Genomic DNA, 25460 nt, shown 5'->3' with positions numbered 1-25460 from the left:
ATATATGCATTTGGAAAGTATAAAAGATGAAAATCTGTTGTGGGTCATGGAAATACAATTATCATTTGTGATTTAAATTGGTTACTGATCATTCGAAGAAAAACAATTTTTAAAAATCCAGCTTTAATAATTTAAACTTGTTTTACTTAGTACTGGCGATATCTGATGGTTCATTTCTATCATACAGGCAATACACTTTAATGTAAGCTAGCCAAATTGTAGGAAATAAATTTTAGTGTGATCAAGACAGGTCTGAAAATATGGAGCAGTTGCTGTATGTCAGGCACTGCGCTGAAAGCCTGTTTTACATTACCTCATTCAATTCTAACAATCATCCACTGAGGCTCAAAGAAGTAACAGGATTCATCTTGGTCACAAAATGAGTAAGAGGAAGTCTTCAGGGCACATGATCTATGACCCTTCCCTGCACACGCACTCTTGGGTTGTAATCGCTTCACGTTCATATCCATTTATCTAATACTTCAGAACACTTAACATATGACAGTGTCTGGTCTACAGATTTCAGACAGAAAGATATCCCAAAGGGCTCCATGGAGAATTATCCAGGAGGGCTGTATATTTAGAGCCTGAAGTTTCCTCATATTTAACTAAGTAAGGAGCTGCTAATCAGACCTTTCCATTTCTCAAGGTTAGAAAAGAAAATGTTACGGCATAGACTGATATGTTTTTGAGAGCTACCATAAAAGTATTCTCTAGGTTGGGTTACATGAACACAAATTCATCTTTTCAAAGGGAGAAAGAAGTCAGCTGTATGTAGGGATAAACTCAATTCTGGGATGGGGTTTAGAATTTCAATGTTACTCTAAAGTACCTGAAACCATCAAATCTGAACTCATCTATTTAACTTCAAATTCTGGAATTAGATTTCTTTGATGAGTTACCCTACATGCTAAAAAATGTCGAAATTTCTCAAGGCTGAGTCCCAGGCTTTCTTTTGTTCTTACTCATAATCTCTCTTTAGGGATTCTCATCTATACTCAGTTTCAGTTATCAATGATATCCTAAGTGTCTCAACTCCACCCACAGCTTATGCATTACTTCTTCAGAAAGGATTTCCTGAGTACTTAACCTAAAGTAGCCCCCCCCCGAAATTCCTTATATCTTCTAATTTCATTAACACAATTTACCACTGCCTTGTATTTTCTAATTTACTTTTTCTTTCTCCTACTAAAATACAAACTTGATGAGAGTAAAGACCCTTGCTGTCTTTATCAGCATATTATTTCCAACACTAAGCATATAGAAACTGAATAAATATTTGTTAAAAGAATAAATCTGGGAATTTTGCTTCTGGCCATGATGAAGTATTAAGAACTGAATTTACCTTCCCACTTTAAACAACTTAAAAAAATAGACAAAATGTATGAAATATAAAAATATATGAAATATATTTTATATCCATTGTTTTTAAGACAATGGATGACGGGAAGTGCAAGACAACAGTGATTCCTGAAAGAAGGGAAACAAAGGCGGTAAGTGCTAAAATTTGCTCTAGCTTACTGCCTGGTGAGGTTTCAGGCTTCAATATAGGGAGAGGAAGCCAAAGAGAGCTTGGAAATCTTCCTGAAATGAGAAGATAGAGTTTGGAGGTGAGGAAGTCCAAGATGGCTAGATTTATGTAGCAGAATACAGAAGAGAGAGCTGCACAGACCTCCACAGATGTGCATAGAGTTCCCTTAGAGTCTGTAGATAAATACTGATCAGGCTTCATGAATGTTTCCCAAGGCTCTGAAAAAGACCACTGGGAAGGACCAGACGGGAAATCCTAGAGACCCTATCGGATACAATCTATGTTTCCACCATCAAGAATGGAATGATCTCCTAACACATTAAGTAGAGTCCTCAGGTAGGTATTGGTATTCCTTAATTAGAGGGGTAAAATTAGCCCTAGGACAGGGTTTCTCAATCTCAGCACTATTAATGTTTGGGGCCAGGTGATTCTTTGTTGTGGGGGCTGTCTTATTATGCACTGTAGAAGGTTTAGTAGCAACCCTGGTCTCTACCCCCTAGGTATGACAAACAAAAAAGTTTCCATACATTGCCAAATATCCTCAGCAGGGCAAACTCATCGCCAGTTGAAAAACCACTGTCCTAGACTAAAGGATCTTCTGGCTCTGCCTAACAATGCTGAAAAGCAACATCTGGAAGAATCAAAATGTTTCTCAATGAGTTAACGATGTTCCAGAACAGAGCCCCAAAACACTGAAGGCACTGCAAAAAAACAAAACAAAAACCCAGCATGTAATGTACAATGAACAATGTCTAGCATCTGATACAAAATTTCCAGGCTAGAAAAGACAAAAAATATAGTGTATAATGAGAAAAATCAATCAACAGAAACTGATAAATAACACGGATTGTAAAATTAGCACATAAGGAAGTTAACGCAGATACTGAAAATAGACTCCATACAGTCAAGAAGCTGAGAAAAGCATGAAGAGATTTATGGTAGACACAAAGAAGACTGGATTTAAATGTCTGGAGGTGAAAATAGAATGTATGAAATGAAAAATACCCTGGCTGCTATTAAGAGCAGGTTAGAAAATGCCAAAGAAAGCATTAATAAACTTAAAAACATGTAAATGGTATAATTCAAAGTGAAACATGAAAAAAATTGAACGAAAACGAAAAGAGTATCAGTGATCTATTGGAAATAATATATGTGATTGGAATCCCAAAAGGAGAGTAGAGAGGAGAGGGACAAATGTATTTGAAGGAAATATGGCTGAAAACCTTCCAAATGGTAAGAACTAAACTCATATCCAGGTAGTTCAAAAAGCCCCAAGCAGAGAAAACATGAAAGCAACAATGCCAAGCCCATTTATAATCACAATGTTGATAACCAGACATTAAGAAAATCTTACAAGCAACCAGAGGGGGGAAAAGACACATTACATAACAAGTAGCAAATATAGGAATGACAGCCGACTTATCTTCAGAATCAATGCAAGTTAGAAGACAGTGAAGCAACATTTTCAAAATATCAAAATACACACACATACATACAGTCAACTTTGAATTCCATAACAAGCAAAAATATCTTTTGAAAACAAAAGTGAAATAAAAACTTTTTAATACCTAAAAAAGCATGGCTGAATGAATTCGTGAAACCTGCGCTAAAAGAAATGCTAAAGGAAGTTATTCAGGCAGAAGGAAAATGGTACCAGATGGAAATTTGGATATGTACAAAAGAATAAAGAGCATCAGAAATAGTCAATTTGGGAAAAAACTTTTCCTATTTAAAAAAAAAAATCTCTTTGAATGATTGTAAATAAAAAATAGTAACTATATTGGGAGGATTATAATATTTATAGATGAAAATGTATGACAACTATAGCACAAAGGCTTGGAGGAAGGAAATACAAATGTACTGTTGTAAAGTTCTTAGACAACATATAAAACGGTATATCATTTGCAGGTAGACTGGTAATGATACATAGGGTAAACCTGACATCCAGTACTTTTTAAAAAGCTAGTTAAGACATTACACAGAAAATATATACTTAACTGATCCAAAAGGCAGGAAAAGAGAAGACAAAAGGAAGTAAATAATAAATGGAACAAACAGAAAATAGAAAGTTGGATGGCTATTATCAAAAAGGCAATAAATAACAAGTTTTGGTGAGGATGTGGAGAAAAAGGAACTCTTGTCCACTGTTAGTGGGAATGTAAATTTGTACACCTACTATGAAAAACAGTGTGGAGGTTCCTCAAAAAATTAAACAGAATTACCATATGATCCAGCAATTCCATATCTAGGTATTTCTCCAAAGGAAATGAAAACAATAACTTGAAAAGAGATATGCACTCCCATGTTCCCTGCAGCATCATGCACAATAGCCTAGACATGGAAAGAACCTAAGTATATACTGCTGAATGAATGGATAGAGAAAATGTGGTGCGGATACACACACACACACAGGAAAAATTTTCAGCCATGATAAAGAAGGAAATCTTGCCTTTTGCAATAAATCGGGTGGACCCTGACAGCATTAGTCAGACAGACGAATATCATATGATCTTACTTATATGTGGAATCTAAAACAAAACCGAGCTCGTAGATAAGAGAACAGACTGGTGTTTGCCAGAGGTGGAGTGGGGGGGGGGAGGGTCAAAAGGTACAAATTTCCACTTATAAAATAAATAAATCATGGGGATGTGATGTACAGCATGATGACGATAGTTAATACTGCACTGTATGTCTGAAAATTGCCAAGGGAGTAGATCTTAAAAGTTCTCATCACAAGAAAAAATGTTGGAACTATTATGGGTAATAGACGTTAACTAGACATTAACTAACGTTAGTTAGTTAACTAGATGTTAACTAACATAGTGTGGTGATCACTTCTCAATATATACAAATATGGAATCAGTATGTTGTACACATACTAATATGTTATGTCAATTATACCTCACTAATAATAAAAAAAGTTTTCTGATAGAAACCCAATCATATCAACAATCACTTTCAATGGAAGTGCTCTATTAAAAGGCAGAGATTATCAGATTGGATGAAAGAGCAAGCCTCTAAACTATGCTGCCTAAAAAAAATCCCATTTTAGATGCCTGGTCATGGCATTGTATACCAGAGGCTGGACATTAATGAATGCCAACTATAATTTTATGTGTATAATGTGATGGCTCGGTGTGAGGTCGGGGTGGTGGTGGATGGGGGGAGGGGGGTTCACGGTGTGAGGGATGTAAAAATAAAATAAAATAAAACTATAAAAAAAAAACTGCAGGCACAACTTGTAATCAGAATGAAAAAAAATAAATAAATAAAAGACAAAAAAAAATCCCATTTTAAATATAAAGACAAATATAAATAGGTTAAAAGTAAATGTGTGGGAAAAGATATACCATGCTAACACTGCTGAAAGGTTAGCTCGAATGCCTATAGTACTATCACAAAAAGTAGATTTCAGAGCAAGGAATATTTCCAGAGATATAAAGAGGTTCACTTTAAATGATAAAGAAGTCAATTCATCAAAAATACATAAAAATTCTAAAGATGTATGCACCTGATCATAGAGCTTCAAAATACATGGAAGAAAACTTGATAAAACTAAAAGGATAAATTGAAAAATCTGGAATCATAGATTCCAGATCTAGCATCGTAGATTTCAACACCCTTCTCTCAAAAATCAATAGAACAAGTAGACTGAAATGCAATAAGGATGTAAAAGAGTTGAACAGCACCCTCTATTAACTTGCTTAACTAACATTTCTAGAACACTCCACCCAACAGATGCAGAATACACATTATTTTCAAGAACACACAGAACATTTCTTAGGGTAAAGGAGATCTTGATAAACTCTGAACTGTAAAACAAATCTCAATAAATCCAAGAGGATTAAAATCACACAAAGCACATTTTATAACCTTAACAGAATTAAAATTAGCAATCAGTAACAGAAAGATATCTCAAAATCCTCAGATACTCGGGAACTAAATAACAAACCTCTAAATAATCCATGGGTTAACAAGACATCACATGGGAAATTAGAAAATATTTCTAAGTTAATTACAGTGAAAACACTGCAGAGCCATATTTGTGGATTATTGCTACAGTAGTGTTTAGAGGGAGTGTATAACTTTATGATCGTATTAGTAGACTTAATTTTCTTTCCCCGCTACATGCTACACCAGTGGTGCTCAAAGTGTGCTCCCTGGGTCAGCAGGGAAGCATGCATCACTTGGGTGCCCCTCCATACCTTCTGAAACAGAAACTGGTTGGAGTCCAACCATCTCTTTTTTCACAAGCCCTCCTGGTAAATCTGATGCAAACTAAAGTTTGTAAACCCTGTTTTAAAGTAGCACAGTTCTCATTTGGACTACCATAATGGCCCATACCTTCACTCTTGCACTATACAATTCATTTTTCTGATGATGTCATCTACCTTTCCCATCCACTCTCAATTTAAATCCCTTTTCTGAGAGCAATGGGAAGCCCCTGACAGTACACATGCATGGCTTACAAGAACACGCGTGGCCTACGCTTCACTAACTCTTCAGTCTTCACCACACCACGCTCCTTCTGTCTTCCTTCACTCTAGACACACCAGTCACGTCGCATCCTTCTTACCTGCCAAGAATACAACCCCTCAGAGTTTTTTCACACGCAATTCCTTCCTCTTGGAAAGTCATTCCTTCCCTCTCAGTTCTCTGCCACTTGGCCTGGTTAATTCCTAATCAACATTCACAACTCAGCTCAATGGCCATTTCGTTGGAAGTCTTTCCTCACTTCCTGGACTTGATAAAATCTCCCAATAAGGAATTCTCATCGTACCACCTACTAATTAAGAACTTGTAAGATTTGTGTAATTATTTATTCAATGTCTACCTTTCCAAATAAACTTGAACCATGAGGGTAAGAACCGTATCTGGTTTTGTCTCCCACAATGCCCATATGTCTAGCATAGTGCCTGGCACATAGGAGACAAACTTTTTTTTAAAGAATAAATTAATGGGGTCTCCAGATACAGGCTTTTACAATCTAGCTTTTTATGTTTACAAAACATAGAAACAAAGTCACAAACAAATGAATTTTCCAGGTTGCCTGGAATTGGAATTGGGAGGAAGAAGCAGCAGTCAAGGTCTTGTTTAAAATTAAACAAAAAAAAAAGCAAGAAAAAAACCTGGCAGGATGAAATCATTCAGACACCTAATCTGCCTTTTTTTGTGTGTTTCTTTTTTGTTTTGTAATTAGATGACAGGTGAATTCAGTAGGCTTAACATGATAATTACAGAATGCTCAGCTTCACCACAAAGAAAACTGTTTACTACTCAGGAAAATGAGGGGGAAAATGGTAGCCAGGAGAGCTGAACTAAGAATTCTGGATTCCTAGGTGAAGAAATCGAACAGAAAAAAAGAGGTGGGAAAGGAGAGAACACTTGAGGAAGGAACTTACGGTGTGACGCACTGAGATCAGTCTCTAGCAGCGGGTTAAGGAAAAGAAGGGTGACCTTTGAACTTACCTCATAGACAAAGCAGGTCTGGAGGCTGCAGGGAGAGAATAAAGACTGACAAAATAGAATACAACTGGCACGCACGGCTCCCCCAGCATCACCGGGCTGGATAGAGACAGGTCTTGTCCCACAGAGATAAAATAAAACAACTTGTCAGAAATGTGTGAGAAGAGGGAGTAGACAACTGAAGGGAGTAGGGTGTTGGGGATGGACTGGATATATATTTACTTCAATCTACTAAAAAATAAAATCCATTAATTTGTTTTTAGCCACACCATTATCAAAGTTCTACTGATACAATCAGGGGTCAGCAAACTTTTCTTTCAAAGGGCCAGATAAATATTTTAGGCTCTGTGGGCTCTATCAGATAGATCTCTGTTATAAGGACTCAGTTCCGCTCTTGTGGCACAAAACCAGCCAACAACAACATGTAGGTGAATGAGCACGGTGATGCCCCGACACAACTTTATTTACAGGGCAGGTCCTGGGCCAGACCCCTGACTTAAGAGAATTAATTTTATGTTTGCAAATACAGTTTTATACTTCTTATCCATTGGTATGGAAAATCAACCAAATTATCCTTCATCAAGTTATACCAATTATGTTGTCAAAGGAAACACAATCTGAAGTATTTTTTGATGTGTTCCTTGAGTTTCTTTGTCCTTCTAGTGTCTAACACAATGCCTGGTAGGTCAAAAAGAAAATTATCCAATATTTGTCGATTGAACAGAGTGGTTTTCCATGAAAGATTCAGGGCAATTAGTAAAGCAGAATATCCTGAAAAACTCAGTAATGACTGACAAAGTAATGGGATATAAAATATCCCAGAAAAATTCTGCGGAAAACCATCAAGACAAGGGATTATCAAAGTAGCTGATTTATATTTTAATGAAGTATCATGACAAGAGTAAGAAGCACTTTAAGACCTAAAACTCTTCTCTGTACTCAGTTCCTATGAAAATTACAATGATAGGGGAAAACCTCAATTGTAAACAGAGTGGATTTTTATTAAAAATTCCAGATTTCATTAGAATAATTTAAATAACTGAGTCAAAATTTTAATAGTTGTACTTAGGGAACTGGCAGTTAGCACAGTGGTAATATGAAGCCCATATAAAAATGAATGTGTCAATGAATTTACTAATTTTTACATTAAAATACCTATCATCATTTTATCCAATTCTGAACAAATTAAAACTGTGGATTAATTAAGACTTGAGGAGACAATGATCTCCTGTTTTCCGAAATTGGTAAGTTATTCTGTCATAGTTTGTAATATAGCTAGTGAAGCCACCTGAACTGACTGCTGCCACAGCTATTCCTGTCTTAACTCAACATGAAATAAAATCTAATATATGCAAATGAAACTTACAAACTAGACTGATCAGAATGCTCATCTCTGTCTTATATTTACCGTTGTGTTCTTTAATAGTGAATCTTAATAAAGCACTTGCAATTTTGATTACTCTAACTTAATTTATACACAAGGGCAAATCCAGTATATAAAATAACTTATATTTTTACAGTCATTGCATTCTTTAGGAATGCAATGCAACTCTAGGACTATCACAGTAAATACAGAGAAATCGTAGCAGGACACGACGTAGAGCAATGTTTCCCAATTATGTTCCCCAAACTGTGTTCAGTAGAATATAAACAGTTGGGATATATATAAAGTCTGGAGAATGCAATTGAACATGCTAATAACGGGGCACTGTGACACAGTAAGCACAGTGCACTGGAGCATTTCAATACGTATCTTGGAATACAACTTTGGGAATGCTTGTGTAACAAAGGAGATGAAGGTGACTGTGTGTCATAGGTTTTATTCTAGCAAAATAAAATTTAGAAAATCATCTACTCTAGCTTCATAGTTTTTCCATCAAATAATAATGATGCTCAATAACTGCACATGAAGAAACTCAACTTTAAATTTTATTTAAAAACGTTTAAGCATTTTCTGTCTCAAGGGTTGCCTCAACCATAAAGATTTAAAAGGACATCTTGAGTTAGAACTCAAAACATGTGGTAAAACGTTCATAAGCAGGACCAGAAGATACATGATTAGTCTGGGTTTCAGGCAGTTGAAGGAATATACTGTTAATTAAATATCACCCATCAGTTATGTACCTGTGTGAAAACCAGCATTCTGAATGGGAAAACAAGTATATTCGGTCACTTTTGAGAATAGATGACAAAACAGGAGAAGTTGACAAACTGAACATTTTTCAGTCATCTTAGAATCCAATTCAAAGTGTCAACTTGAATTCTGAATTTTTATGAGAAAATTTAACCTTTCAGGATGAGAACTATGAATTTAATAGCTCAAGTCCACATTAGGTTATTCTAGTCTTAAAATTTCCTCAGAGGTGTCCAAAGTCAGTTTATTTACATCCAGATATGGATCAATTAGGAAAAGGCACACATCTGTTTTGGGAACTCAAAAAGACACTAACATTAAAAAGGTCTATATTATTATTTTTCAGTAGTCATACTCCATTTCAGGCCATTATCTCTTAAAAAATCATGTCCCCTTTTGCCCTATCCCTCAAATCTATACTATGTATTAACTACCATTAGAAAAGTCTCTCGAGTTAGTTTGATCATATAGTTTCTCACCATTCACAGAATGAATTCTTGAACTGGTCTCTTTGTTCATCTGTTATACCCCCCGGTGAACCCAATGACTATTAAACCTAAGGGCCGACCCTTCTCCGAGCTTACATTCTGGAAGCCGTCAGTCCTGTTATTTCTTGGGACAGTATTTCAAACCTCATCCCTATTATCAATACCCACTATATTCCTCTTAAGTTACCTCTTGATTCGTAGAAAATACTCTCAGAGCCTCAATACCTTTCCCATGAACTTATAAAGTGATTTGCATCCTCATGCATTGTTCCCACTATTCTCATGTTTTAGGAGAGAAGTGACTCTTGTGGCCAAGACCAGTACCTCTAACGATGCCCCATAATATCCAATAATCAGCTCCGGGACTTCACTCCACTTTCACTGCTTGCCATCTCTCTTTTTTGAATCTTCAACGTTTCATTTTCCACTGGCTTCTTCCCACTGGCATCTAACGTTTTTTTTTTTTTTAAACCTGCCTTAAACAAGGCTTCCCTTTCATTACCTCTCCACCTCCTCTCCAATCACAACCAGTTATAGTTTTCTGTGCTAATTTCCTTCATTTCCTCTTCCTACATTTACTCAATCATAAGGTTTCTGGCTCTATTAGTCCACCAAAACTGCTCTCTCCCAAATCACTAAAATAACCTCTTCTGCTATATTTGATGGAAATGTTTCAAGGCTTAATTGACCTCTTATCAACAGTTTATACTGTTGTTTTCTCCATTGTCACAACACATTTCCTCCTCATCTTCCTCTCCTGTTTTTCCTCTCACCTCCTGACTACTTTCATTAGTGTCCTTTTGTACATATCCTTTCTCCATACCTTTGGCTTTGGGATTCTAGGCTCCTCCCCTTTTACTCTGAACAATCTCTTCCATTCTCATGGCTTCAATGACTTGCTGGTGCCCAAATCTTTGTCTCTAGCTCAGACCTATTGCCTGAGCAAAAAATCCATATTAACTGCTTCCTAAACATCTTTTCTTGGATATCCCACTAAATACCTCAAATTCCTTACATCTAAAACGGAACACTCTGAGTGTTCTCTTACACAAAAGTGCATCTTACCATCATCTACCCAGACATTTAAGCAAAAAACCTGGATGTTGTCCTTTATTCTTCTACTCTTTAAGATGCATTGATTCTACTTCATAGATCTTTCTCGAATACGTCTATTCTCAAAACATTATTTTTTCATTAACTGATGCTGAACTCCAATTTGGGCTATGCTTCCATCCACCCCCTGCCCCATCCTTAATTCATATTTTATGACTCAGCCATTTGAACTCAGTGTTCTAAACAAGGCTGCTCTCTTTTGTTACCTGGATTTCCACATGCAGTTTGTTCTGCCTGAAATTCTCCTCTCCCCACTTCTACTGCTTTGGCATTCCTCAAATCTCAGGTTGGATGTGACTGGAAAAGGAACTTTCTGAACCTTCTACAGTGCCTAAGAGCATATTGTAGGCATTCATTAAGTATTTGTTGAAATAAGAATAGAGTGGAATTGCATTTCTTTTTCTTCTTTCCATGTCTACAGTTGATATACAACAGTATAAGTGTAATGAAGTGTATATATTAAAACTCCTATGTATTAAACTGTATCTGAAGAGTTAATTTTGAAATGTACACAGACAAGACATTTGTGGTAGAAGCAACTTTTCATCAATAAAAATATCCCATAATTCATTACATACATTGAACTAAGAATTTTTCTAGAAAAGTCCTATTGTTAAAAGTATTTTTCAAGTCTCCAGTCACTAATTATTATATGAACAAAAACACATATAAAACTAATAATGAATTTTAGTGTCATTTCCAGAAAGGCAAAAAGAAGTATGGAATACCAAGAACAATGAGAAAAAAAATAACACCTTAAGAAACATTTAAAAATCAGGTAAATATAACAAATATTACTTTAAATACAACTTTGTAAAAAGGTTCTTGTTAATTGATTAAAAAAAAGAATGTTAAAAAATAAAGAAGGAAAGTTATCAGTAAAAGCGAAACAAAACCTTAAGCAGAACAGGGAATAGTACTAGTACTTAAAAATGAGAAAAGGGGAAAAACAACTTTTAATATGATACTAAAATTTTTTTACATATCACAAAAGGATTTTGAAATTAATTTAAAATTAGGCATCTTCCATCTTATTTTTCTAGGGTAATCTCATATTTAGTGAGATGAAGAAGCACATTAAAATAAATTTTACACTTGATCTTAGCCAAAAGGCCGAGAAGCGATAAAATAAATTTTATATTTATACCTTAGGAAGATATAATGGTTAAGAAGCTGCAAGGACAAAATACGGTTCTGTTGTAAAATGAGAATGCAAATTACCTTTGGTAAACTCTAACAACATGAAATGAGGATGGTATAAAGAATTAAAAATGAAAGACTACACTTTAATTCTCCACTCATGACAGTCCTTTAAGCATATGTGTGTTTTCACGTGAATTGTAAGATTTGTTTTTTTAGTCACTATTCGACTTCTTCCCTCTTTCTTCCTGACATACTATTTGTGATAATGTTCCTGAAGGCAAGAAACAAAGGGCATTATTTTTAGATTTGATTCTTTTTTCATTAGGAAGACTCTAATTTCACCACCTTTAAATTTTAATCATTGCCTGTTACAACTTTTTATCACTGCATGTTAGATATTGAAATAGGTATTTTAAAGTTATTTAAATAATTGAAGAGGGGGGCCATAATAATCACCTTACATATTAAAACTCAAGTTTAATTACTGCTTTTAATATGTTAACATAAGACCTGATAGTATTTTTTTTAAGCTTTTAAAAAGTTTAAAAGTTGAAAAAACAAAGCCACCAATACCTATCCAACCACCCAACAAACTCTCCTAAAATATACAATGTAACAATGCAACCATATGATAAAATATCCTTGTTTCCAAATGTAACCAAGGCACTCCTTTATGTCAGGGAAGTAATCAGTAAGCACTGTCACACTCTTACACTCCTGAATTGTCTAGCACTAACCAATAAGCAGCGTTGGAGCAGGCTACGTTGGCACCTACAATGTTCATATCCTATTTCTGCTAGGTTCTAAGGGCAACAGTCTTTCTGAGGCACCAATGTCAGGTTAGCATAACTGAGTTAGCACATAATTGCAAAAGTAATTTCGGTTTGCACTCTGAATTTGGCATTACCTTAAAATTACCCATATGTGACTTTCTCCCTAGATAGGGTATGGATTATCTCTGGAAAGAAATCTTCATCTTTATATACATGGCATCTAGTTCAGTGTCTGATAGGAAAAAAGTTTGCTGATTTATTGAAAAAGAAAAAAAAGTTCTTGTTCCTCGACACTATTTAAATAAGCAGTGTTAAAAGTGGTTCCCAACATAATACCAACTTAATGGTGAATGGAGACTGATAACCCAGGATTACTGTGAGACAGTCTTCATCAATTCAGCAATGAGATAAAAGTCTTTAAGTCTTTCCACATGGTCTGGTCTCAAAGTTGTTATCAGAAAACAAATACGTATTAATTAGCCTGTAGTGTAGCAGTTAAGTTTTAGATGGTTACTTGGGCATATTTATCTGTCAAACTGTTTTCTGTATTTTATATTAGACCTATCGAATGCAAAAGCAGATAATATAACTTTTATATTAATGTGTTTAGAAGCTTTCTATGTCTCTACTAAATATATTTTAATTTGCTGGAAATCCTGGACACATTAAGATGTAGAGAAGTGCATTGGTACTTTAAGCAGCACCTAATTTCATGAGTTTCATACTAGGTGCCAAGAAATTAGGTTGTCCAAATGTTTTGGAAATAAATTATAACTAAATCAGCTGTTCCTTTTCTACCCACTGTCTCGTACTTGACTCAAGGCACCTACAATGAAACTAAAATTAAGTAGAAAAAAACTTACCTAGTTGGGATTTTGAATAATAGTTTGCCATTTGTCCACTGTTGCAAGACTGTCGTTTATATCTTTTTGTTGACATTTCTGTGGTCTTCCATGGTGGTCTTTTTCTTTTGTTCAATTTGCTAAGCACTTCAGAGCTATCAGAAGGAGTCTTGTCATAATTAATACATTTATTTAATTTACTATTGTCAAGTTGGCCAGTAAATTTATCGGTTGAAGGACTATTTGCTTTAGCATTTTCTATTTTAGATTGTTTTTTAAAAGAATTTTGCCTAGCAGAATGGGATCTTAAGGTAAAGCGCTTTGATTCTTCCATATGAGTCAGATGATTACTTCCACTGTCAACAGATTCAGGAGAGTAGATGATTGTATTTAGCTTGAAAGTATTTCTGTGTTCAAGATAGTTGATTTTCCTCAAAAATATTCTACAATCTTTTAAGGTTTTTGACCTCCAATTATTCGGACATGCATTTCCTAGTCTTAGTCCCTTTTCAAAATCTTTTTGGCTACAATCTGTTCCATTCTCTTTTGCTTCTGACTTAAATTTAGTCTCTAAAGTAGCATGTGTTTTGAAGTCAGACATTGCCACTTTCTCTTGGAAAAAGTCATCCCTGAACTCAGGTGGCAAAATAAACTGATTATCGACTGTGTTTTTTCCTTGGAGTGGGATGTCACCATTCATTCCCCCCTCAGGCTTACTTAAAAATTGGTTCTGGGAGAAAAATCTCAAGTTCCTTCTTTTAGAGATCCAATCAACTGTCCCATGGTTGTGCAGCTTTCCCTCTCTTCTCCACCTTTCATGTTGCAACCTCTTAAACTCAGTTCTTTTGAATCTAGCTAGTGTTAAATTACTTTTCACATTTAAGAATGGAGAGCTAACCATTTTATGCAGTATATGCAACTTCCCTGCTGATTTTGAAGGAGAAGATAGTGCAAATTTTTTAAAGTGCTTTCTGAAGGGGCTGGTATTAAAATCAGAATATTTGGTCCCTAATTTAATTCCTCTGGTATTTATAACTTCCAAAGGGTTTCGAGCATTTGCTTTTCTTACTAGTGAAAGAGACTGTGTTTCTGTTGTTTGCATAAACCAGGTACAGAGTTCATTCAAATCATACTTTTTCCGAAAAAGCATTTTTACAGGTGAAACTTCAAGTTCTAAGAGACAGGTTTCCAAAGGGTTTCCTATTTTGTAATTACCATTTTCAGGGTGTTCTCTTTTATGAACACAATTTTCAGCTTCATCTCCACTGACTTGCACCCACGCGTTTGTTATTTGCTCAAATCTATTGTTTAATTCCTCTAATAAGGAATCATTTGAAGCAGAAGCAGCCCACCACCTGAGCAAAGGGTTTGATGAAATTATAGGATCTAAGGATACTTCAGAAATGGGTATTAATTTGTTATCTTCCAAACACTTTTTTGCATTCCTTGAATTTCTAGCTCCTGGGGTACCTTTGGGAGCTATTTTTATCCTTGACTGCCTACGTTTTTCCTTCTGGCTTTCACCTTTCTGCAAATGGAGTTTATATGATTTATGGAGCAGAGTATTTCTGTAAATAAGTGAGCTAGAAGATGCTAATGAATGTAAGAAATGCAGAGATGGTTTTCTGTCCCTAACAGAATGTCTCAAAGGTACAGCAGCAACCATACTTTTTGATGCACTCTTCAATACGTCAGCTTCAGTGTGTCTTGTATCCATTTTATGGCATTGGGGATCATACTTTTCTTCAGGCAGCTTTTTCTCTAATATATTCTCTTGTTCTAAAGGAGGTAAACAGCTGCTAATACTTACTTCTCTCTCCTGAGATGAAATTCTATTAATAGTTACAGATATACCAGAGATTCTCACTTTCGCAGGTCTACCAGGCTTCCTCACTCCTGCCAAAGGCTTCTGATTTGGTCGAATGTTCTTGGCAGGCTGAGGTATCACAGACTTGTTCTTGATAGGTCTGACGCAGTCAAAGCCGGACCCCAAGATCTCACCTTCAGTAGTCAAATTCGAAACAGCACTTACTCTTTCACTCGAGTCCATTTCATATTCTCTCATATTTCCGAGACTATTACATTCAGTTGAAAAATCAGCAACATTATTGTTTAAAGATATAACATTGCTTATGTTTACACTTCCTTCAGAAACATGCCTTTTAGTTCTTCTTGACCTTCCATAGATAACAGTTACTGTAATACTCTTTCTATAAATACCTTCTTTTACTTCTGATAAGAGAGATTCTGGGCTTTTCTTTCCAGCACTAAAGGACTCATTTTGGCAAATGGTGATGTCTGTTTGATCAGTTTTAGGTTTTGGTGGTCTTCCAATTGGCCGCTTAATCTGTTTCACAACCTGGGGACCTATTTTTTTAGGTCTACCTGGTTTTCTTTTAAAAGATGAATCAATTGCATTACTTGAATTTTCCTTAGTTTCTTCTTGTGGTTTATCACTATTCATATCATCTATAAACACTGCAGAAGATTGTGCAATTTCTTTTGCACAATTAAATTTGTTTAGTTCTTTTTGAAGAGTGTCACTATCATTAAGATTAGAACTATAATTTTCAAAGTTAACATCTGGGACATCCTCATTTGTTTCTGCTTTTTTTTCAATTACATGATGGTTCGGACAGTTTTCTGAAGGAAGATCAGTATTTGATTGAGAATTACTGACTGAAGTTAAAGTATATTTGACTCCTTCACTGCTTTTAACCTCAGATAAAAACATGAGTTTGATAGGACTAGAATAGTTGGAAAAAGAAGAGCTTTCGATGGCTTCATATTTTGTTGGTACATTCTCAACTGTGGAAATCAAGCTACCCGTATCGAAGATAGATGACTTTTTCAGATTATCAAGTCTTTTGTTATTCAAATCTGTTGGAGGAACATGACTGCTTTTGATATTGCTGGATGCTACCACAGATTTTGATAAACTCTGCTCTTTACATGTCATTCTACTTACAGTAAGAGTCATGTTTCTACTAGTATTTTGATCTTTACCATCGATTTCCATCAATTTCTTGGATGCTTTATATCCTTCCGATAATGACTGATTATTCCAAGACTTCTTGGCTATATTTATTGTATCTTCCAAACGTTCCACAACAACTTGTAAATTAGAATTCATTGCAATTTTGTTTAGATCTATATTGTGTGAGCTTTCAATTTGAATATTTTTCACTTGATCTTTTTTTCTTGTAGATTCAGAAACTTTTTTGGCCTTGGGGGATTTTTTTAGAATATAATTATTTGTTACATATATAGAATACCATCCTGGAGGCACAATATTTCGTTTGCTTCTGCTCAAAAGTCCTGGAATATTACATTTCAAAGAAGTTTGAGTATTCTCGAATTTTGGATTTTCCTTATGATTTTGCCAAAAAATTTTTCCAGCTGATTTCTCCTGTGAATTTCTTATGCTCATTTTCTCAGGGGTAGTTGTTTTAAAGTTTTCTGAAAATGTGTCAAAAGCCAAGTTAGTTTCTAAATTATGAAGAGGTAGTTGCAATGACTGTAATGCATAATCTGGTGAAAATGATATTTCTGCTTGACTATTGTCTTGAAGGCTTTTAGAATTTTGTAAAGACCCTTGGCAATGATAGAATTCTTTGTCTGTTGAAAATATCACATCATTGCATATCAATTTCCTTGAAATTTTTTCACTGCATTTTTTTCTTATAAAATTTTCATTGAGACTAGCAAGTTCTCTTTTTATCTGTAAAGACTGCCTTCTAAACATGGGTGAATCAGGAGAGTTGTGCACTGCAAATAAGGTTTCTTGACGCTTTCGAAATCTTGTCTGAATAATTTTATTTTCTACATTTTTATCATGTTGACTCAGTAATTCCATAAAACTGTAATCACTGGCCTTTGCATTATGCAAGAGGGAAGTTATTAAATCTCTCAATTTTAAATCATTATTTGTATTACAATCGCTGCTAGATAACTTTATAAGGTTTGTCATATCTGTAGTTTCTATTGATTTTAATTTTTCATTAATACGATCCATTAAATCTTGAAAAATCACAGTTTCACCTTTTTCATGATTTGTAGTACAATTATTGCTATCTTCCAAGATCAAAGAATCAGAGCTACTGGATTTTTTAGTTTTATATATTTTACCTTCGTGATCACCCTTGTCACTGCTTATTTCTGCTGGTGTAAGAAACGGAGGCTGGTTAATGTTTGTTTCAAGTTTGTTATTTTCTAAGGCTGAAAGCTCTGAGATGACATCCTTCAATTTTTCAGATTCTTCAGTCTGTACAGGTGATAATGGTGGGGGTGAGGGACTTCCAGATCTACAAACATCTTTGAGACCGACTGAATCGTCACGTACTTCCCTCGACGAGAGAGGAGCATGAAAGGCCGATGTTGTTGAGTGAATGTTTGGAAACAGTCCAGAACAGCACCTGTGAGAAGCATAACTATTTGCAATTCCTCTATTCACTACTGTCTTAATGTGTTCAATAGTTACAGTTTGGCAAGATAAACAATGTAAATCTTTAATACAGACTGGCAGAGGCACAAAACCAGGGCTTTGTCTTTCATTGTGTAAACACCCTCTTTCTGCCAGCCTATATTCACAACTACAGAATAGACCCTGTAAATCATCTTCAATTAGAGGCTTTTGAGATTCTGAAGACACAGTATAGGATGTATTACAAAAGCAAAGAGAAGCAGCATTCTGCTCTTGGACTAGAAATTTCAACATAGCCAAAACTTGTTGCTGGTGATGTATGCACAAAGATTCCAAAACTTTGCTTAATGCTGATTTTCCTTTTTCCATTTTAGTAGCTTCCTCTGATATTGCATCAACAGTTGAACTAAAAATAAAACCAAACAAAAAATGAATTACAGCAAAAATACCAGATTATAAGGAGTTATAATTTTAATTTTAGCAGAGTTTGAACAAAAGATATTTTGGTGTTGCTGGACTCCTAACTCCTACAGAGCTGCAATAATGACATCTTGATTGCTGTTTAGCAAAAATATAATGAAGCACTGATAGTTTCCTATGACAAAGTAAGAGTCAAAGCAAAGCCCTAGTTTTGTGATATAAAAGCTGATTATTATAGATATTATAGTTACAGATTGCTAATGTTTAGTGCTTTGAATATATTAAGAATATTTAACGGAAAGTGCTTCAGGAGTTAAAATTTTTCTAAAGTAGACATTTTATAAGTTATTTTGATAAATATCAATAGTCCATATTAATGCAAATAAGAAAAATAAGATGTAAGAGAAAATCTTTCTTATCTCTATTTAAAATAGAATATTAATAAAAGAGCTTTGCATAGTTACAGGAAAATTAAGGGATTTAGATTTCATATAAATAGCAGAATGTCTTTTCTAAGATTAAGCTACAGACATTTTAACCTAGTAAGAAAATAAAAAATTTAAGCTATTTAAAAATGAACTCTATTCTTAATTGATTTTAAATACTAAAGTAATTACATTGAAACTAAAGGCATTACTTACCTAATTATTTAATTTCAAATGCTGGAAAATGTCCCACTGCAGAAACTAATATACATCTAACTTTAACTAAGACTCATGATTACTTAGCAACCAATGCAGAAGTCTACAAAAATTTTTGTAATTCAACTACCAGCAGTAAGAAGAATAAAATATGTTAAAAGAATTCTGTTTCAGAAAAGTATCCATTTAAATTAAACATATCACCAAACTCTGTACATGAAAATAGACCCCCACTCGTGACTTCTTATATTTGTTGTTATTGCTAGTAGCTCCTCGTTTGTAAAAATTTAGGGTTAGAATTGAGATATGCTGATTATGAATTGCTACAGATTGTATTTTATTTAATAAAAGGTTATGTTCATGTATATTAAAAACAAAAAGATTTTTCTTTTAAAATGAAAAGTTAAAGTAATTTATTTTGCTCTCTAAAAATGGCTTCATCTGTTTCACAGTTAAGTATATAGTATTTTATAAAAACTGTTATTTGAATAGGAATTTCTGAAGCAAACCTGAAACATTAGATTAAAACTTTTCTAAGGAAAAAAGATAACTTTACTAGATTCAACCAATATTTCACTAAAACCAGCCTGTGATTTGACATAAAGCAGCTACCAAAGTGAGAAAAGATATGAAATGACAATAAAACTTCTTAAGTCCACCACCACCTCTAGACAAATGAAGATAGGATATAACCCCAGTATCTTTTCCTTTCTGAAAACAATTTTTTGTAAATTTTATAATGGTAGGGAGTATGAAATGATGGAAGTGACTCCCAAGATTCAGTATTAGATAATTAAAAAAATATATGTAGGGAACAAAGGCAGGAGGAAGTGTTAACTGTCAAATATAAAGCTGTAAGTGAAATTATATTCTTTTCCAGTAAATTAAAAATTATAATTTTCACATAAGCAAAAGAAAACCCAAAAATGTTCTGATGAACGTACTTCAACAGTTTCTTTAAAGTTATGTTATGGCCTATTAAGCATATCTGTGACTAAAGAGAGATTTTACATGTTTCTCAGAAACATACACTGTACTGTATTTTAAAGATTAATATGCTTTCATAATAGCTCCTGAAATGCTCAAATGCTTTTTTGTTAGTAAAGCAAAATGTAGAAATAAAAACTAATGTTAAATATTCTGTAAACCACAAGATTTCTATATCTCTCTTCTGACAGTCTAAGGAAATCTATATTTTAAACGAGTTTCTTATTCAGTTTATTACTTTTAATAATGGAATTTCGAAAGTACCGCAGTGGCTAGTAATAATTTCCATCTAATGAAATATGTAAAACAGCTTAACAAAATTCCTAATTAGATATTCAGATATTAGATTATATTTGTTACGTGTGTATATATATGTATGATATTAGATAATTAAGTTCTCAAATTATAAAACTCCACAATACACTTATTTGGCTTCAAAATATTTCTTTTCCATATTTCTTGCATGTTAGAATCTCAAAGAAAAACCTAATGTATGAGTAATATCTGAGTACACATCTCCAATCTAGAATTTATTCCCAAGTGATTATATAAAGATTCTCAGGTTGTATCTTTCATAGCTTCCTTGTTTTTAATGCTATAAATTTTTCTAAACTTTTCCTGTTTGATTTATAAACCAAAACACCCTGCCAATTTTTTGTATGTTACTATCCATTTTGCCCATTACAGGTTTTGTTGTTGAAATAGTTTTTGGAGAAAGTCAGTTTCTAATATTTAATATTAATAAAACTGCTTCCCAGAGTGAATCAAAGAAGTCAGTGTAGTCAGTATTTTTCTTTGCTTTTCTTTTTTTTCTTTTACTGAATGAGTAAATCAATCACACACCAACAGTGTTGTAAATTTAAGTGCAAAAGCATTGAAGTGCTTTACTACAAATTACAACCTAGAAACACGTTAACTGAACAATTAAAATTCATACAATCAGATTTAGATATATAACAACACAAAGTAGGAACAGAATTACAGTACATTTACAACACAAGACAGATACATGAATTCATTAGAAAATATTGTAATAAATAATTCATGAATTATAGTGCAATTGATTTATGCATAAATATAACTAATTGCCTAACAATCAGTTTATATTAACAAAATCTGTCAAAATCAAGGCAGCCACAGAGTTTTACTAAATTACTGCAACAATGAAAATACTGCAATTAAAAAACAAATACAAGTATTTGTACTGTAAACAACTAAAAAAATCAGTCTCACTAAAGTTAGTATACAATTTAATATAAAATTGTCATTAGCTACCAGAAATGGTTTAAACAACTTTACTGAGCAGTAGTTTTCTAAAAACAGAGGCACTGTTTTTTCCTTTTCCTTCTTTTTTTTTTTTTTTTTAAATATAAAATACTTGAGGAACATTCAAATAAGTAGAAAGCACATAAGGGTTGCTTTCACCTTCATTAAAAGTCTGCTGAAACTGGAGATATCAGAAAATTGTCAATTGATAAGTAGTAACTGGTAACTAAATTTATAAAGTACTTTGAAAGTTTAACATAAAAAACATCTTAATAGAATCACTGGGGAGAAGGGGAACCCATAAATTTCCCTGCCTTTCCTAGTTTGTATAATCAAAAGTTAACTCAATAATTAGAAACATTTTGTTTCTTTTTAAAGTTATGGGTTGATCATTACCTATAAACTATCAAAAAATATTTAATTTACTATTTCTGACCAAAAATAAATAATACAAGTACTAAAATGCTGTAAATTAACTATAATATTACCTATAAAACTACTGATCATGGTGAAGTCAATAGCAAAATGATCCCTGATTTTATGAATCCTGTAAAGTTTTTGGTCAGGTCATCTTTTAAATGATATAAAAGAGTTCTGTAAGTATCCCTTTACTATAAACTTCTCAATCAATTTATTAATGTAAATATAGTGTGAGGAATAAAAAAGCTCAATACAATATAAATATTATGTAATGCATTCAAGCCCCAAATTTTTGCAAGTAAAATTCTGTATAAAGAGGTCAATAAAATTGTGTTGAAACGTTTACTTTATCTTTAACTTTGTTTTTCAATGGGAGGGGAAGGGGAAATATATTAAATAATCCAAGTTCTGGCCCTCACAAAATATGGCTTAATTCTTTAAAAAGAAAGATGACCCTGACATCTGCTGTTTTGCAATCTATTATGTATACTTTCTTGGGGGAAAAAAAAGAGCAAGAGGATTCATACTCTAGTATGCAGGTAACATTAATAGCTGAAGAGGGTTCAGTATAGATCTAAGAGACCAAATAACTACTTGGTTGTGTAGTTTCCCACTCTTCAGTTTCTTTAAACCTATGTAAGCAGTTTTTAAATGTAATAGCTGAAAATCTCTTTAGTATTATATGTATATGTGATTATTAGATACACACAAACACAAGTGTAAAAACACAAGTATTTGACAAGGTGCACTTATTTGTTTTAAATTCAGCTTTAAGTATTCCTTTTGGACTTAGGAAAACTGGCTTAGAAAAATGATTAGAACCTGAATTTTAACAGAGAAAAGGGGCACTCAGAGAATTTTGAATGTATGAAGCAAATCCCCATTCTTTATATGGAGGCACATGCTTTATAACATTTTCCTACTAAAACTGCATACTCCATAAATCCAACATGGATACTCTGAACCACATTTTAAAACTGCTATATAAAAATTACTGGTCTCTCTTATGAGTCTAGTAAAAGTTAAAATGTACTGCCCAGCTAACTACCCAATTAGTAGAGAGTTTACATTACTGAAAGTTCAAAACAGCTTCAGTGTTAAATATTTGTAAATCTATTCAAGACCCTGAACAAACTGCAAATTTGGTTATTAGCAAAATGATAATGTTTCGCCCACCAAAATGAAATCTGTAATTCATTTTGATAAACTGAAAATGTTTTGAAATGTCACAGCAGCAAATATATTAAAGTTACACTGAGGTTTTTCAATAGGAGTGTGTCACAATCCTTAAAATTTAAAGTAGTCATAACATCAACTAACCAGCACATTTAAACCAAAATTATCATTCTCAAGCTTTTTCTGTGCACATTATAAACATGCTCTAAGTTGCATTCCAACTTTCTTTTCTAACCTTACACATTAGCTTATTTTTCAAATGAAAAACAAAATTAAATTATTTTAATAATTAAATTTAAATTACTTTTTGTTTTTTAGTATTCCATCTTATATTAAAGAATTCTATAGCTGCTGGGGTTAACTATGTCAGTTTTTTTTAAAAAGTATATACCTTATGAACCCCAACTTCCTGCTAAATCAACTATTAAATGATAAATATCAAATTTCATTATACATATCACTTAAGGTTATCTTTTCTATTCTTGGTGGATGCACTCGAGTGCATTTCATATTTCATAGAATGCACTGTAGTGTACTAATACTGTATATATTAATTTTCCTTAGTATGAGATAGCTGTCTAAACTTTGATTGGTTGACATACTTACAATAACTGTAAGCATGTTATGTTAAAATGTTTACAAACTATCATATTTCCATTATAAGATGGTTTAACTGAATGGCTGGAGTGGTCTTTCACCAATAAAAATATTTCACTTGACAATTACTTGTTTTCCCACAACGCTTTATGCTATTGACTACTAAAGAAAACCTGAATCATTTTCACCTATTTATACAAGGATTAAATACAAACTATCAGAATTAAGTAAGCAACTATATAATTCTGTCCACAGTGAAAACCCTGAATAAAACTTTTTTTTCAAAAGGCATGTAAGTGGTTTTTGAACTGTAAAATTTCATGTCTCCTGTCAGAGTGAGCATCTGTAATTCCCACATGTGTGTATACAGACACACAAATACACACCTGTGCACATACACACACACGCAAACACACACACACGCGCACATACACACATACAAACATTTTCCTAACAAGTAATCTACACAGGCTTGCTGCTGTTTTTGCAGCTGCCAGTCCCTGAATCTGTCATATTATATAACCCAGTGTCTGGTAATCGGAGTTTCTTCTTCGGAGGAGTCTTCAGTGTTCCAGATCTTTCTTTTACCTTGTATTCTAAAGTGCTGTGAGGTACCCCATAAATTCCTTGTGCTTTGGAAACACTCATTTTTCCGCTCATTACCATCGCTATAGCCTCTTCCATTATTTCATGATCATATTGCCGATAACGGCCACGTTTTTTCCTGGGCTGCTTATTATCTTTTCGATCCAATCCATCTTCAGTATTTTCAGAGGTTCCATCAACTGTTCCATTTTTAGAATTAAGACACAAAGGAGAGAGGTCCCCATGTAGAAAATAAGAGTCAACACTTGAGTGAGTTACGGGCCCAGAACATTCTATTTTGTTCTGTTTAGGGAGTATATTTTTCAGTTTTTGGAGAGCTGATCCTTCTAGGACTGGAGAGGTTTTGGAAACTTGATACATAACATCCAGCAGACCAGGACCATCAGGCTGTGGTTTTGAAACAGAACTTACTCGTAGCTGAGGAATTTTTAACTGTACAGTAGGATGTGAAGTTTCATATTGTAGGCTTTCATTTTTTTCTTTAAACTGAGTAACCATTTTCTGAAGAGTTAACTGATGGAGGTAACTGGAAGCTGTTGGGAATTTTAATTCTGAGGTTTCAAGTAGATTGAGTTTACTTTTTTCTGTGCGCTCTGCTTGAGCTCTTGCCCACAAGGCTACTTTTTGCAGCACTGCACAAGTTTCTTTACTGTCTTTATATGAGTAACTATCATTGAAATCTCGAGTTTTGTTTTTAAAAGATGCAGGCTTCCCTGCTGGTAAGGCTTCTAAGTGGAGAAGTAAAGTTTTTTGAGGTATGCCATAAAGTATGCCTGCTTTATTTATGTCCAGTGCTCCAGACTGAATGTCTTTCAAAGCTTTTGAGAGCAAACCATCTGCAAACTCAGCACTTCTTTCCACATAGTCCTCTCTGTTTCTGTGTAGTCTCCTGGATGGATGGAATGAAACGATGGTAAACTGATGCATGAGAGACTCTCACACAGCTATGGAAGGGGAGGGTCCACTCCTTTATTATACTCCTTGCTTAGGTAACATCACTGCTTATACTCTTTTAAGTCTGTGAGATGTGGTAGTTACTCCTTATCAAAGCAAACGCTACAGTCCTGGTAGGACAATGTGTCAATCATACGGTGGCCTCAACAGGCAGACCTTCCAAGAACATAAAACCCTAACTCAGTATTTGTAAAAATATTCTCATGATGTTGCTAGTCCTCTGATAGATGCTTGCAGAGCAACACTTATAATTTTTATTTGTACGATTAGAGTTCCATTATAAAAAAATACCCAAATCCTAAAGGAGTTTTTGTTAGTAGAAACGTGACGTTACCGCTAAACAAGTAATAAAAGAGTCAACCCCTTTCAAGGAAATTTGTAGCAGCAAGAATATTTCCAAACACAAATACCCCATATTTCCACAAGATCAATTTTTCTCTAGACAAAATCTTACAATTTGAAACAAGAAGATAAGTTATA

At 33.9% G+C, this 25460-nt stretch overlaps 1 protein-coding gene across 14 annotated transcripts in view; it reads right to left on the bottom strand.

The window, feature by feature from the left end:
• LCORL (ligand dependent nuclear receptor corepressor like) overlaps positions 1-25460 on the bottom strand; it is a 120063-nt gene that overhangs the window by 6296 nt on the left and 88307 nt on the right. For 5 of the 14 annotated variants that reach the window (XM_081045809.1, XM_081045808.1, XM_081045802.1 and 2 more), the window contains one exon: positions 21333-24915. The exons of 2 other annotated variants lie outside the window; for them this stretch is intronic. In XM_081045809.1, the coding sequence (XP_080901935.1) occupies positions 23883-24915 (1033 nt within the window). In that variant the 3' untranslated portion in view covers positions 21333-23882. Of the gene's footprint in view, positions 1-10093; positions 18320-21326; positions 24916-25460 lie in introns of those variants that run through there. 7 more of the 14 variants (XM_081045803.1, XM_081045799.1, XR_013993188.1 and 4 more) reach the window with 5 other exon arrangements.

The sequence above is a fragment of the Rhinolophus hipposideros genome (genome assembly GCF_964194185.1).
Source record: "Rhinolophus hipposideros genome assembly, chromosome: 1".
Taxonomy (NCBI): Eukaryota; Metazoa; Chordata; class Mammalia; order Chiroptera; family Rhinolophidae; genus Rhinolophus; species Rhinolophus hipposideros.
This window is presented reverse-complemented; position numbering and strand designations above follow the sequence as displayed.